General features: G+C 39.1%; 2 protein-coding genes across 2 annotated transcripts in view; one reads left to right on the top strand and one right to left on the bottom strand.

The window, feature by feature from the left end:
* Positions 1 to 1,194: 1,194 nt before the first annotated feature.
* prxl2c (peroxiredoxin like 2C) lies at positions 1,195 to 7,116 on the bottom strand. Its single transcript, XM_060882174.1, has 7 exons — positions 6,995 to 7,116; positions 6,511 to 6,806; positions 4,545 to 4,613; positions 4,389 to 4,442; positions 4,192 to 4,297; positions 3,280 to 3,414; positions 1,195 to 2,650 (listed from the first exon to the last, which is right to left on the bottom strand). The coding sequence occupies exons 2-7, from the start codon at positions 6,793 to 6,795 to the stop codon at positions 2,523 to 2,525; spliced, it is 777 nt and encodes a 258-aa protein (XP_060738157.1). The 5' UTR covers positions 6,796 to 6,806; positions 6,995 to 7,116; the 3' UTR covers positions 1,195 to 2,522.
* Positions 7,117 to 7,262: 146 nt separating this feature from the next.
* fbxl17 (F-box and leucine-rich repeat protein 17) overlaps positions 7,263 to 14,329 on the top strand; it is a 216,716-nt gene continuing 209,649 nt past the window's right edge. Inside the window, exons 1-5 of the mRNA XM_060881467.1 lie at positions 7,263 to 7,525; positions 8,341 to 9,050; positions 10,790 to 10,912; positions 11,123 to 11,380; positions 13,257 to 13,388. Of these exons, the coding sequence (XP_060737450.1) occupies positions 8,361 to 9,050; positions 10,790 to 10,912; positions 11,123 to 11,380; positions 13,257 to 13,388 (1,203 nt within the window). The 5' untranslated portion in view covers positions 7,263 to 7,525; positions 8,341 to 8,360. The remainder of the gene's footprint in view (positions 7,526 to 8,340; positions 9,051 to 10,789; positions 10,913 to 11,122; positions 11,381 to 13,256; positions 13,389 to 14,329) is intronic.

The following is a 14,329-nucleotide window of genomic DNA, read 5'->3' as shown; positions in this document are numbered from 1 at the left end:
ATCCTTTCATGGTCTGAGGTCTATAAGTGCTTTGTGTTGTACTACAGCATATACTGTATATACATACATCAGTGGTGTAGTCCTAAAAAAGGTGGTATACTACTACCCCCGCCCACCTCTTAAACCCCCTGTTCCCTGCCACTCTGCCAAAACAAGAAAAGCAAAAACAACAAACAGAAGTCAATGTTTGCATTTACATGACATTAACATTAATGCCTTTAGCAGACACTTTTATCCAAAGAAACTCACAGTGCATTTGATTTACATACATTTTATCAGTATCTGTGTTCTCTGGGAATCGAACCCACAACCTTTGCGATGCTAACGTAATGCTCTACCATAATGCACTCATACACTTATATAAAAACTATTTATCATTCAGTTATGCATTGTTTGTTCAGTTACAGTATGTTCCAAACATTTTTTCTAGCTATTGTAACATGGACTGTGAAAAAGTGGCATAAGGTTGATTTTTCTGATGAAACATCTATTGAACTGCATCCCAATCATCGCAAATACTGCAGAAGACCTATTGGAACCCGTATGGACCCAAGATTCACACAGAAAACAGTCAAGTTCGGTGGAGGAAAAATCATGGTTTGGGGTTACATTCAGTATGGGGTCGTGCGAGAGATCTGCAGAGTGGATGGCAACATCAACAGCCTGAGGTATCAAGACATTCTTGCTGCCCTTTACATACCACAGGAGAGGGCAAATTCTTCAGCAGGATGGTGCTCCTTCTCATACTTCAGCCTCCACCTTTACAATAAAAAATTATTTAAACAATAAAAAATCAAGGCATGTTAAGATTTTATTTTGGTAAAATAAGCTTAATCTAGAGGCTTTTGCCTTTCATATACAGTGTATGCCACTTCTGATTCCAATGATCAACTAGAAGTGAAGTTATTATCTGTTGTTCCTACAACTTGGATAGGCGACAAGACTTTTGTCAGGGAGTGTATGGATAAATTTAAAGTAATTAAATATTTCAATATGTTTGTGCATTACAGGATTCCTAAAGCAAATATTTTATAGATATAATTTACATATTTCCCCCTTATAGATTTAGTGTGGAACCTGTACAAAATGGTTCCACGTAAAATGCCTTGGGATGACAGAAGCACAAATACCGAGTGGATATATCCCTTGGTATTGTGCATTGTGCATTGAGCTGAAGCAAGTACAGAGACCATAGAGTTTAACAATATCTGTAATAGCTCTTATATAAGCAGCAGGATTACATATGTTTGTCAAAAGCTGATTTACACATTGAAGTTTACATCACAGTGAAATGTATATTGTTGTGTATTGTTTATAATGCAAACAATAAAAATAATCAAAAAAGCAAGGTTTCTCAAAATAAGTGTTATCAGGACATCAGTTATGTGTGAGCTGAATTTGGTGACAGTTATAATATATTTTAAGTTATTAATATAGTTTCCATAATAGTGAAGTTATGGAATTATTTTCATATTAAAAAAATCATAAAAATTATACAAAAAGACATTTCCCCAAAATAAGTGTTGTAGTATCACTATCAGGACATCAGTGGTGTGTGAGCTGAATTTGGTGACAGTACAGTGTATTACAGTGAAGATATTGACGTTTTAGCTCAGGAGTTATTGACTCGGGAAATTCGAATCTGTGAAAATGCGGCCAACTTTACTTAAGTGTGCTTTAGCATGACACCAGCTTCTGTTGATGAAGTAAACTCTCCTCTCTGTAAACGCTCAGTGAAGTTGGTACACGACAGCTGTCGGGGGCAGGGAAAGGTGGCGGAATTCAAATAAAAATGAACCAATTACAACGAAGTTTTGCGAGTTAAAAAATGCGATGCAGCTAAAGGGAAGTCGTTATACGCAAACAGCCCTGGGGAAAAAGTAAGCATACTGCGTATACGTGCGTATGGCCCCGACTACACCACTGAATATATCATATATGTTGAGATAGCTGAGATAGCTGAGATAGCTGAACTGGTTAAGGCTCTGGGTTGTTGATCTGAGGATCGCGGTTCAAGGCCCAGCACGGCCAAGCTGCCCTGCTGTATCATAGCTGCCCCTGCACTCTGACCCCAACCTCCTCAGTTGGGGTATGTGAAGAAAAGAATTCCACTGTGCTGTAATGTATATGTGGCGATAATAAAGGCTTCTATGCCCCGTTCTATCTATATGTATGTATATAAAAGTATGTATGTATATATCACAACTCATATTGTTTTCCCAGAACAATCAACTGCAACCTGATTAGTATAAAGCAGTCACTGAAAGTGAGTGATGATTTTTATGAACTTTTAATCATCAGAGGTTAACTTGAAGCTCATGATACAGTGTCTGTGGATCAGGTTTTTGAAATGGTATGAGCTTCGGATTATTCCGGATTATGAAGTCTTTGATAAGAAGTCTCATTGAATCTCAGTGTTTATGCTGTTACGTCTTCTTTTTGAACACATTCCAACAAAGATGTGCTGTGTTAAAACCGTGTTAAAAAGCAGAGTGTAAATCTAAAGAGAAATGTCTGATTTCTCATATGTTAATAATCTTGGCGTGTCTGTTAAAGTTGACCGCCTGCACTCCAGCCAGTCGAAGCAAATCATTGATGGGCATATGGTTAAATCGATTCATGTCAAAATGTGCAACATGTATGCTGGGGCCTGCAAAAAAAGACGAAATTATCTTAGATAACATACACAGAGGCAGTACAATATAAAATGTTCTACTGAAACTACAAGGCTCTGAAATATACTTGTGTATGGTGCTTTGTTATTTATTATACATTGTATTTACTGTATTTTACTGTATACATTCATTCATTCATTCATTCATTTTCTACCGCTTATCCGAACTACCTCGGGTCACGGGGAGCCTGTGCCTATCTCAGGCGTCATCGGGCATCAAGGCAGGATACACCCTGGACGGAGTGCCAACCCATCGCAGGGCACACACACACACTCTCATTCACTCACGCAATCACACACTACGGACAATTTTCCAGAGATGCCAATCAACCTACCATGCATGTCTTTGGACCGGGGGAGGAAACCGGAGTACCCGGAGGAAACCCCCGAGGCACGGGGAGAACATGCAAACTCCACACACACAAGGCGGAGGCGGGACTCGAACCTCCAACCCTGGAGGTGTGAGGCGAACGTGCTAACCACTAAGCCACCGTGCCCCCCTGTATACATTTATTGTATTTTAAATGTTTTGTACTAATTGGGTCTGAACAACACTTTGAGTTATCTGTTGTGTTTAATGGTGTATGTTGTAAAATGTTTGTCACCTGGGCCAATGATGAATGCTCCCCCTTGTTGGAGAGGATCTCCTTGAAAATCAAAGGCAGGACTGGTCATGGCACGCCACATACTCTTTATGCTGCCAACAAGCATGCTGGATTTCACATGAGGGCTTTGAGAGGCTAAGGGCAATCAGATATCCAAAATCATTCATCACTATATTAAATTAGCTCAAGGGGCCAACAGTAGTTGAATAGCAGTTCTTGAAATTAAACTCAAACACATGCTCTAACAATGAGATGGGTGTAACAATCTAAAATTGCTGGGATTAGGATTTCAAAATTCTGCTATTTCTGGTAAGCTACTTGAGGAAGGAAATTTTGTGTTTGTGTTTTGTACTGTACTGTACTGTACTCTGCTCCACTGGATTCATTTCCCACCTGTGAGGGACAGATAATTCAATTCAAATTTCAGAGTTTTCTGTTGTAATCTATCAGTGTGCTGCTCACACAGGCCTGTAGAGTGAGTTTACAACCTGTCAGTTGGGCTCCATCTCTGAGGCCAAATGGTAGTGATTTGGCTGGCTAAAGTTAGATAGCTTAAATACAAGGTTGGTGGGGAAGTTTTCTTTGTGCCAATGGTTTTCCAATGAGCTGTCCAAAATTAGATGGTGGGTCTTTGACACTGTTGCTTTTCAGAGTAATGGTGAATATGACTGTGCTGGAATATGGCATATGCACTGCCACTTAGACCCTCTGCCATGGACAGCTATGACTGTGATTCCCAAAATTCCTGGATGAGTCACAGTGTCTCAGAAAGATCACAACTTAGAGTACTTAACCTCACCTGACTCAAAAAGAGACAGCTGCGGCTTCTTTAGAGTAATCATACATATGGTACTTTCCAATTTTCCTTAGTTATACAAAAAATAAATCAACAAGAGATTTTTTTTTTTTTACCTTTTTCCTCATAGATCTCTCCTCGTGCCATCCCAAGTTTCTTATAAATATGTCGCTCTGGATCAACATACATTTCATGCTGATAGCCTGTCAGTGAGCAGAAGGCCTACAAGAAACAACTGAAAATGAACACTATGTAATGGTATTGACTTACTCAGACACATCACATTCTCATTCAACTGTTTTTTGCAATTTACCTTTATATGTGAATAGCCTGACTGCCCAATGACAACAAGTCGGACATTAGCACCCTATAGCAGCAAAGAGACATGTCTTTTCCATGCACATGTTTAAAGGATTACAAAATCAATCCGTGCATAAAATGTCACTTACTGATAATGTATTGCACTCACCAATAACATTTCCTGTGGTATTTTGCTCAGGTCCTCGACATATTCCTGACATGTGTAGCATAAAAAATTCTGTCAAAACAAAGCAATTGGTAAATCCTCCTGTACTTCCTTTAAAATGTCACAAACCTCAACATGTTGTACACTGTTACATTAGCTTGTATGCAGTCATATTTTATTGAAAACACTTTACTTTTATTAAATATTCAATAATCTATTGAATGGAAAATAAATATCAGAAATGAAAAAACAGCATCATACACAAACTTAATAACATACAGGAAAAAGCATCACGTCTTAAAATCATGCAGTTACAGGTCATGATCTTCAGTTAAAGTTCACATCTTATACCAGATAAGTGTGAACTCAGTTAATTTAACTATGACAATTTGTTGGTGCTAGATGAGCTGGTTTGAGTATTTTATAGGCACATACTCATAGAAACTAGAGAAGTGAAGACTTTATTTTTTTTAATATCCAGATTCAACCTGGCTGTGCTCTTGATAACCTCCTATTCCTGCTCTTGGCTGACAGCAGTGCTGGTGTAGCCCATTCATCTCAAGATTTAATGTTTTGTGCATGTGAGATGCTTTTCTGCTAACTATGGTTATAAACTGTGATTGTTTGAGTTTAAGTATATCCTTCCTGGCAGCTCAAACCAATCCTTACCTCAGACCTTTCTTATCACCAAAGGTTTTTCCACCCACAGAATTGTTGCTCAATCAGTGTTCTTTTTTTAACCAACCTCTGTAAATGCTTGAAAGTGTTTTATATGAAAATCCCAGGATATCAGCAGTTTGCCACAGCCTAATATGAATATTAACTGAAGCTCTTGACCTTGAAACTACATGTACTGTACCTACACTATGGTCTAAATTTTGCCATGGACAAAAAAGTTCTTTTTGTCCATCACTTATTTTCTAAAATTATTGAATTTTACATTATATCCAATAAATATGATTTAGAATAGCCTCCTGCGGTAAATTATAGTAAATTATGAAAGCTTATGATTGTTATAGTATGGTCATCAAGAAAAACCCAAGAACCAGAATGTATTTCAACCAGTTTATGGGAAAGTTTCTCAACGTACAGAGAATTATCCCCATAAGGTTGTTTTCTTGTGCTAAAGAACAGACCTTTATTTAAACTTTAAAGTCTTAGCAGCAAAGATAATACAGAGTATTTGATGAATCAACATATGATGATTGTTTTATTTTATTTATTTGTAAAAATGGTTTTAAACTAAGTTTACTTAGCTCATGATAACTAAATAGCATTTGCATTTAAGAATGCAACGAAGTTACTGCAAGTCACACTGTGAGTATGGCTTTAATGCCAGTCTGCCAGGAAGAAAAAAAAGTCATTTGAAATAAAAAGTAAATAGGATGTTTGTATGATTTTAGCATTCCAAGCGTCCAATATGTACCACATGAGAGAACTGTGCTGTAACAAGTCAATGTAATAACTGCAAAATGTTAATAACATTATAATAACATAACATATAATAACATAATAATGTTCACAACTGCTGCCTGTTAGCACTTTTTTAACACTGTCATGCAAATAATTTGAGTGAGTTGCCCATGTTGAAAAAAAGATGCAAAGCCCATGACTTGAGGACTTCTTGGTGCAAATCAGCAGCGTTTTGGTCCGCGACTATGCAACGTATAGGTGGAAAAGGTCACGAGAGGCAACTACCAGACCTTGTGTGTAAAAGCAGAATGACAGATGAACAGGATCTCGGGGGAACTTCTGGTTTCACAAACCATCACTGCATATTCCAGCTGATTACTTTCTCTATAGAGCTAATCAACCTCTCAGTATGGCTGAAGGCGTCATGGAGTAGGGAAAAAAGAAACCGAAAAACAATGGCATCATGTGTACTCTAATGCTTACTCACAAATAAAAAAAAAGACTTGAGAAATGTTAATAAACAGAAAGAAAGTAAACAAAAGAATGGTTATCTTACCCTCACAAAAATAATGATAGCTTTGTGGTTTTGATATAAGCTCTTAAATGTTATGCCAACACCGTGTCGGTCATAGATGAGACAATCCTCTACCTCGGGAATGGGAATAGGACTGAGAATGGGACTGGGAATGGGAGATGTGGGTGAAGATGTCGGAGGTAAAGAGCTGCAGATTTGTTGCGTTATTGGAGAACTAGTAGCCATTTCTCCATCTGTGTGAAGTTTCCCAGAGCCCAGCGTCAATCCCCTTCTATTATTGGTGTTTTCTTCAGGAAAGGATCCCATCCTGGGCGAGACTAGAGCGAAAAATCGCTTTCTATATTAAAATACGAGTTAATAATGTTCTCTTCTCCAAATGATCTATGTATTCACAATGTACTTAAATATGCACACATCAGACCAGCTCACGGTTCTCCGCCAGTACACTACAGTAATCAAACATTTTCAAAATAAAATGTCGAGTAAGTACGTTTACAAAACTTACTGTTCTAAACCAACAGTTTTACCACGTCACATTTTTACAGTTACTGTACTTGCACTTCACAAAAAACATCATCATCAACAACAACAACAACAACAACAACAAAAAGGTCCTGTCGCAGTTTATTGGCCAATGAGATAATACAGTCAGCTCGCTCAACTAATCGCAATTTTACTCTACGGATTAACTTTAGTCGGGTGAGGCGGGACTTCCTTTGTAGTGTCGATACCGGAAGTGTTTCCAAACTGCATAGAAGAATGATTCAGAATGTCAACAGCCTTCATGATCCCTTCGCTAGTACACTATTATGTAGGGAATTATGTAGGCTGTTTGCATCCCCTTTAGTGCACTACAAGAGCACTCGGAGTAATTAGGATTTCAGCCCGAAGTAGCGAGTTGACACACCGTTAAAGCAGCTATATGTTATCAACACCACTACTAGCGTTTTAATGAAATAGTCTTTGTTTGTTTGTTTGTGCCGTGAACGCGGATTATGAGCGAGCGGGACGGAGCTCCGACCCGCAGCAGCTGCTGGTGAGGAAACACTTCTGTTTGTTTTCTCATCGATATTTGCTAACAAACTAGCTCACAATCTTATCATAGCAACGTCTGGGCTTTCACAGTTGTAACATTAGCTCGCTGTGCTACTACAACAACATGAGCGAGTTTTACAAAGTCAGGAACAAGTACAAACTGTCACACCTGTGTAAACACTGAGCTGGAGACTCCTGGGGTTACAGATAACGGATAGTATTTAGGCAACTTTTGTTTATTTTACCAAACAACTGGATAGTTCATTATGCAAACTGATAATACAACTGTTAACCTCAAATGTCATTTAATCTGTTCTCCAGGTTCAGTGATGTGATCTGTTCCACCTGAACACCTTTTATTGTTAAATACTTTTCACAATCTTTATTATTCACGTTATTTAAAAAGATGGACTTTCCTTCTGTAATTAAGCTGTTATGTTTTGTCATTAAACACTAAGTTTTGAGAAGAACATGATTGGTGTGTTGTTAAAGATAAATAACATGATCCCTCCTTCCTACGGCTATGGCACTATTTAGCAGTGTTATTAATTTACTGACTTGGAGGATGCACCGTAGATATATTTTTGTCAAGACGCATCAACTCTCAAAGTGGGTTGGAAAAATAATGTATTCAGTATGACCTGTGAACCCTATTACACATCCTATTATACCGATAGTTCTTTTACTGTCTTGTGACTGTATGTATACACTTAATTTTCATTTTTATGCTGTGAGTAAATCATTCGTCTTTTTCATTTTTTTTTTGCTTTGCAATGTCAGTTATGCCTCTCTTGTGTTACTCATCACATTTCCCAGAGCCAGTGTGAGTCATCTATATGGGCCATCTTCTCTCAATAAATGGCCTTTGCTTGAAGAAGAGATCGCAGACGCTGCGCAAGAAGAAGAAAAGGAGGAGCTGCTTTTTTCGGGGCCCGTGCATGCTCTGCTTCTTCATCCGTGGCAGCAGCAGCAGTGACGCCTTCGAACCTGACTGTCATTCAGACTCCAGACTGGCCAAGTTGAGCTCGGCTGAGGACTGTGCCAAATTCCTCCTGTCGCCTGCGGAGTTGGCAGTGTGGGAGTGCCAGGGCCGGAGCCTGCTCTCCTCAGTGCCAGCCAGGCTCATTGGACCACCAGCGCTCTTCTGCACCGATTATTCAGAGATGGTGTGTAAGCGCAAGAGTGGCGATCCACAGCCATTGGCTCCATGCAAGCAGCCACGCTGCACTTCCCAGGAGACAACAGAGAGTGAAGAGGATGAGAAGAATGTCAGCCAGTCCCTACTGCCCCAGCTGTGCCCACTGCCTTCCTCCTCGTCGTCCTTTTCAGAGGAGCAAGAGAGCTCAGTAGTGGGGCTTCAGGTGGACTCAGAGCATAACCTAAGCAATGACAAGTCTCCAGATGTCTCCTCTTCCTCTTCCTCCTCTTGCCTTCTCACCCTTAGTAGTGCAGCAGAGGATGGAAAGAGTGTTGAGATCACGGACACTTCCCGAATCAACCACCTACCCTCGTCCATACTACTCAAGGTCTGTACATTTGGGTCAGCAGGGTTAATCTGCCTTCCCAATTTGACTGATGACAACTGAAATTTGAAAGATGTTTTTAAGCACAGGTCATACACTGTAGTGGTTCATGTGAGCACCTTTTGAGACTTTCACAGGAAATTATATAATTGTGTTCCCAGTTTTTAAATTTAAACTAATTGTTTTGACCTTTATAATAAATGCTTGTTGTAAGTCTTATGCCTGTGCGAATTGTGATGATCATTAGTGGGTCACATAACCATTAAAAGTTGTAAGTTACAGCTGTGCTAGAAAATCAACAGCATAAAACACCCAGACACACTGCCTCTCTGACCAGTCCATTGAAAGTTTGTCTGCGTTTTTTTATTATTCCATGTTTTAAACTTGTTTTGGTGTCAGTGGGACATGATAGAAAACAGCATTCTGTGTCGTAGTGTGGGAAATTGTAAATCCCCATTTTCCACCGAATGTAAAGGAATCTTTACTGACCTGTCAGGTTGTACAGGGCATGTAAACACCTAAAATTTATTTCTACTGGTCACTTTATAGAAGGTGAAATATGGTGTAATCTTTCCAGATATGTATAGGCCTAGTTTGTAAAAATTGCTGATAGATTTGGCCAGGAGTAAAGTGCTAATAATTAATAGCGATAAGTAATAATTTGAGTAATAACAATGTCCTATGTTCTTTTTAATAAACCTTTTCTATTCTTTCAGACCAAAGTTTAAGACGATTTATCAATTTTATCACATAAAAATGTATTATAAAGATGTTTCATTGTGAAAGCATACAACTTATTAAATTATCTAAAGACATCCACATAGGAGATGTTTTGCTATGTCCAAACCTAGGTGTGATTTGAGACTAGAATTGTGAATGAATTGTGGGACCCACCAACAAAAAGTCATATTTATAATACAAAGCTCGCAGGAAATCCTTATTTTGCTCAGAGTAATTATTTACTAATAGGTTTATATTCTGCTAGAAAGTATTGTGAGCAGTGAAAACAAAACTAATAGCTGCAAGAGTGTGCAGGATTATTCAGGAATTATTTGTGAGCAGGCAGAAGTGGAAATAAAGAGTCCATCACACACTTCCACATAATGCGTCATTGGCAGCATCATTTTTCTCGTTCATTTGTTTGCATTTTCTAAGCAATAGGCTAATGCAAATGTTTATAGCCATATCAGTGCATCCCTAATGTGTGATACTTAAGTAAACTAACATGCACAGGACAAGGCATACTCCAGGATCAGTTTTGGGAACCGGAGATCAGTTTACTACTTGATTTAAGTTGATTTGTTGATATAGTGTCAAACCTAATTTATGCAAATCTTAAAACAAAAAAGCAAACTTCATGCCACTTAACAAACCTGTTGTAGCTTTTGCATATTCAAACACATAGTCTCTAATTTCTAGCCATTCCACATCATTATGGTATTTTGTACTTTTACCATAACTGAACTACTTAATAAAGATCATCAAGCAAAAAAAAAAAACAAAAAACAGTGGCAAGGTGCCTAGTTTATGATTTGTCAGTTGTTGTATATAAATTGTTGTATGGTAGTCCCTCTCTTGGAGGAATATAGATCAGCATTTTGATATGATTTCCACTTGCATGTAATTCCCATGTTTATTGAGTTTATTAAAGCAGGGATAGCACTGAATGTCTACTTTATGGACTTCCTGCTCTGTCTTGTGGAACCAATAGTTTAATTGTCTTAAAATCTTTTCTATTTTAGGTTTTCTCTCACTTGTCAGTGAAGGAGCGTTGTCTTAGTGCCTCCCTGGTCTGCAAGTATTGGCGTGACCTCTGCTTAGACTTCCAATTCTGGAAGCAAATTGATCTCAGCGGCCTGAGACAAGTTAGTGTTTGAACATTTGTTTGAATTGAACAATTTTTCTATATTTCTCTAAATAAGGTAACCTGAATATTGTAAATTGTTATCTATTAAATTTATGTAAAACCTTCTTTAGGAAATTGTAATTACTAATTGCTCTAATTACTGTAACTGCTCTGAGAAAAAGACTTTTTTACTTGTTTTGTAAGAGTAAATGTTTTATGTGATTTGCAGGTGAGAGATGACCTACTCGTGAAGATTGCATCTTGGAAACAAAATGTGACGGAACTGAACATCTCAGACTGCCGAAACGTTGAGGACTACGGTGTATGCACTCTAGCCTCTCAGTGTCCTGGTTTGCTGAAATACACAGCTTACCGCTGCAAGCAGCTCAGTGATGCGTCTCTCTGTGCTGTGGCCTGGCACTGCCCACTGCTGCAGAAAGTGCATGTGGGAAATCAGGACAAACTGAGCGACCATGCCCTCAAACAGGTCTGAGTGAGAGAGAAGTTGTCTGTTTTTCTCATTAGTATGACTGAAATTCCCAGGATTCCATTGTGATTCCATTGTGAAATTCATTGTGATTCTGATTTTTTTTTTTTTTTTCTTCTTTTGGCTGCTCCCTGTTCTACGGCGGATCACGTGGTAGCGCATATTAGATTTGGCACAGTTTTTTCGCTAGATGCCCTTCCGAACACAACAAGCCCTTCCGGACCGGCACTGAGAGTCAACTCTTAGTTGCTGGGTTAGCTCCCTTGTTGGGAATCAAACTCGGGCTGCAGTAATGAGAACGCAAGATTCTGACGCTGGAACACCCAGAGAAAATCACTTCTGATTTCTGATTGTCTTTAACTCATGGGGTTTGATGCATAATCCAGATGATTTATTGGCCTGGTCTAAAAATGGGACTTGTAAAGGATAAAACAGCTATCCTGGTGTATATGCTTGTTTGGATATGTTTGTGGTTTCAGGTTTCCCTGAGCTGTGAAGGCCTTTGGCAGGCCAAGTTACAGGTTTAACGTGCCTCAATATAATCCTTGCTTCAGACAGGGCTTCTGCTTATCACCTCTCATTCTTGTTCATTTGCCTATGAATGTGCATTTCTCCAGTTCTTTGCTGGTACATTACACCAGTCTCTGTACTTATACCCTCCGCTTTTGACTTGATCCCAAACAGTGGAGGTAGGTGGCTCTAGAGTTGGCTGTCCACAAAGCTGACTTCATCAGTTTTAGTTTCCCTTATTTTCACACTATCCTCTTCTTGGCTTTGGACACAGAGGATTTGGCGAACACATGCTGCTATGTCCTCTTTCTCCATGCTCTCCTTTCATTACGAAACATCTCTAGTAACTTGTCTAGCTTCAAGGTGGTATCATTTATCACAAATTCACCAACAGCTTTAACCAAATTCCTTGTGTGTGGAAAACATTCTTGGCCTAAAAACCTGATTCTGAAATGGCCCTTTCCCTTTATGATGCTAGATCAGCATTGGTCCTTATACTCCATGTCCTGCTCATTCATGAATGGCAGTGATCTTCCCAGGCCAGATAACTCTAGGATTACATCATCTGACAACACATGCAGCCTTGGGGTAGCACTGGAGAAACATTATTCACGTCTCAGTTTCCTAATCTCTCAAGGGACAAAACTCCAGTGCTTGGTTAGTCACTGTTCATCAACTTCGGACAGTTCAAATTGCTTCTAGCAGTCTTTCCTTGTATGCTCTCCCATACCTGCAACTGATGCAGAACAAACTCTCTCACATAACTCTGTTACAGTTTTCCCTTCACTGATTTCCTATGGTTACCTGCATCAGATTTAATAAACTAATGACTACAAACCCAGCAATGGACCAGGTACCACTTAGCTGAAGGCGCTTGCCATAGTCCATGCTTCATAATGTGCTTCTTGAGCCTGATTCACAGTTGGTTAAGATATGCAGCGAAGAGAGACAGGCATCAAGGCTCCCCTCAGCACCCTGGTGGTGGACTGAACTCTCTGTAGAGGAGAAGGCTTAACTGTTACTACTATATTAAAAAGATGGCATGTTGTACAATTGCCCCTCTAACAGGGGTTTATCATGAGAGAATTCTTAGGCCCGGATATATTTGTACTCAAGTGAATATATATTTTGATGGAGACCACAAAGCATATCTGTAAGCTGTATGTTTATTTTATAGCATATTAATAATATAGATAATCTATAGTGAACTTGAACGTCTTATTTCTTTGAGTAGACTGTTGATAAGGATTATAATGACTTTTCATGTTAGTGGCTGGGAATCATCAACTTGACCAAATAATTGACTTCTGTTCTTGAATTTGTTTACCACTAACAATCATGCTGTTGCTTTGCCTATTCCCTGTAGTTGGGTGAACACTGCTCAGAGCTGAAGGACATACATTTTGGGCAGTGCTACAATGTCAGTGATGAGGGTCTGATAGCGCTGGCGAGAGGTTGCCCCAAACTGCAGAGGATTTACATGCAAGAAAACAAACTGGTAGGTGCTGTCAGTTCTTCTGTATTGTAACCTAAAATATTGTTCTGGTTTGTTTTGTCACACACCACCTGTGTGAGTGCGTCTGTTTCAGATATGTAGTGAATTAAAAAAGGAATGTGCAGGGACTGCATGTGGAAGCTATGGTGCGGATGGAGGAAGCTTTCAAAGGAGTTTGCGGTTGAAAGATGAGACTCTGTAACCAAAAGGAACATAGGATCCTTATTAGCACAGTCTGGGCCTCTGGGTCTATACCAACTACATGCCAACCTACCACACACACACACAACTATACCCCTCTTTCCACCCAGATGTTCTGATCTCCTGATTTCAGTGTCCTTACTTCTGTTTCTCTGTATCTCTCCCTCTAATCTTTCTCATCATATCCCAGTGGGTTTAAGGTTTTTTTAAGGCACAACTGTTGGGGAAACACATGGAACTTATTTGGAATTTTTTGGTCAGGCATACTAGAGGTATTTGTTGCTAATTAAAAATAGCTATAAGCGAAGGAATGAACCGAGGAATGGAATGAAGGAATGAAACGGGTCTCATTAGTGGCCTATCTCTTTTCTTTGTATTTTCCCTTTTGGTAAATAGCATATTTTAGACACTGTTCATTGAGGTTTATGAATAACAGTTTTTGCTCACACGAACAGAATAACCAGAACACAAACGTGTCCCTTGGGGGCCAATGCATCCGTTAATCAGAATTGTCAAATGTTTCTGATTATTTTTTTTCCTTTAAGTATAATTGCTGAGTGTATTTTTCACCAGTGGGGGGCAGTAGAATGCCTTTCCTAAACATTGTCTAGTGCAACACACCCTTGGTCCATATCAAGTCTCAAGACAAGCCTGGCTATACCAGATATCTGAATCTTGTCTTTACTCCCATATGGCAATTCCATTTGTTATTTATTTCTCCACCTTTGCCCTTTGCTCATAAT

This window comes from Tachysurus vachellii, chromosome 11 (assembly GCF_030014155.1).
Source record: "Tachysurus vachellii isolate PV-2020 chromosome 11, HZAU_Pvac_v1, whole genome shotgun sequence".
In the NCBI taxonomy this organism is placed as follows: domain Eukaryota; kingdom Metazoa; phylum Chordata; class Actinopteri; order Siluriformes; family Bagridae; genus Tachysurus; species Tachysurus vachellii.
Note: the sequence above shows the minus strand (reverse complement) of the source record. Positions and strands in the feature narration are given on the sequence as shown.

Excerpts from the sequence above, each read along its gene's own strand:
- prxl2c (XM_060882174.1), bottom strand. The coding sequence starts at position 6,795 with ATGGGATCCTTTCCTGAAGAAAACACCAATAATAGAAGGGGATTGACG. Across the intron at positions 4,443-4,544 it reads TACCACAGGAAATGTTATTG|GGTGCTAATGTCCGACTTGT; the intron begins GTGAGTGCAATA and ends TTGCTGCTATAG. Across the intron at positions 3,415-4,191 it reads AGAGATCTATGAGGAAAAAG|CCTCTCAAAGCCCTCATGTG; the intron begins GTAAAAAAAAAA and ends GATTGCCCTTAG.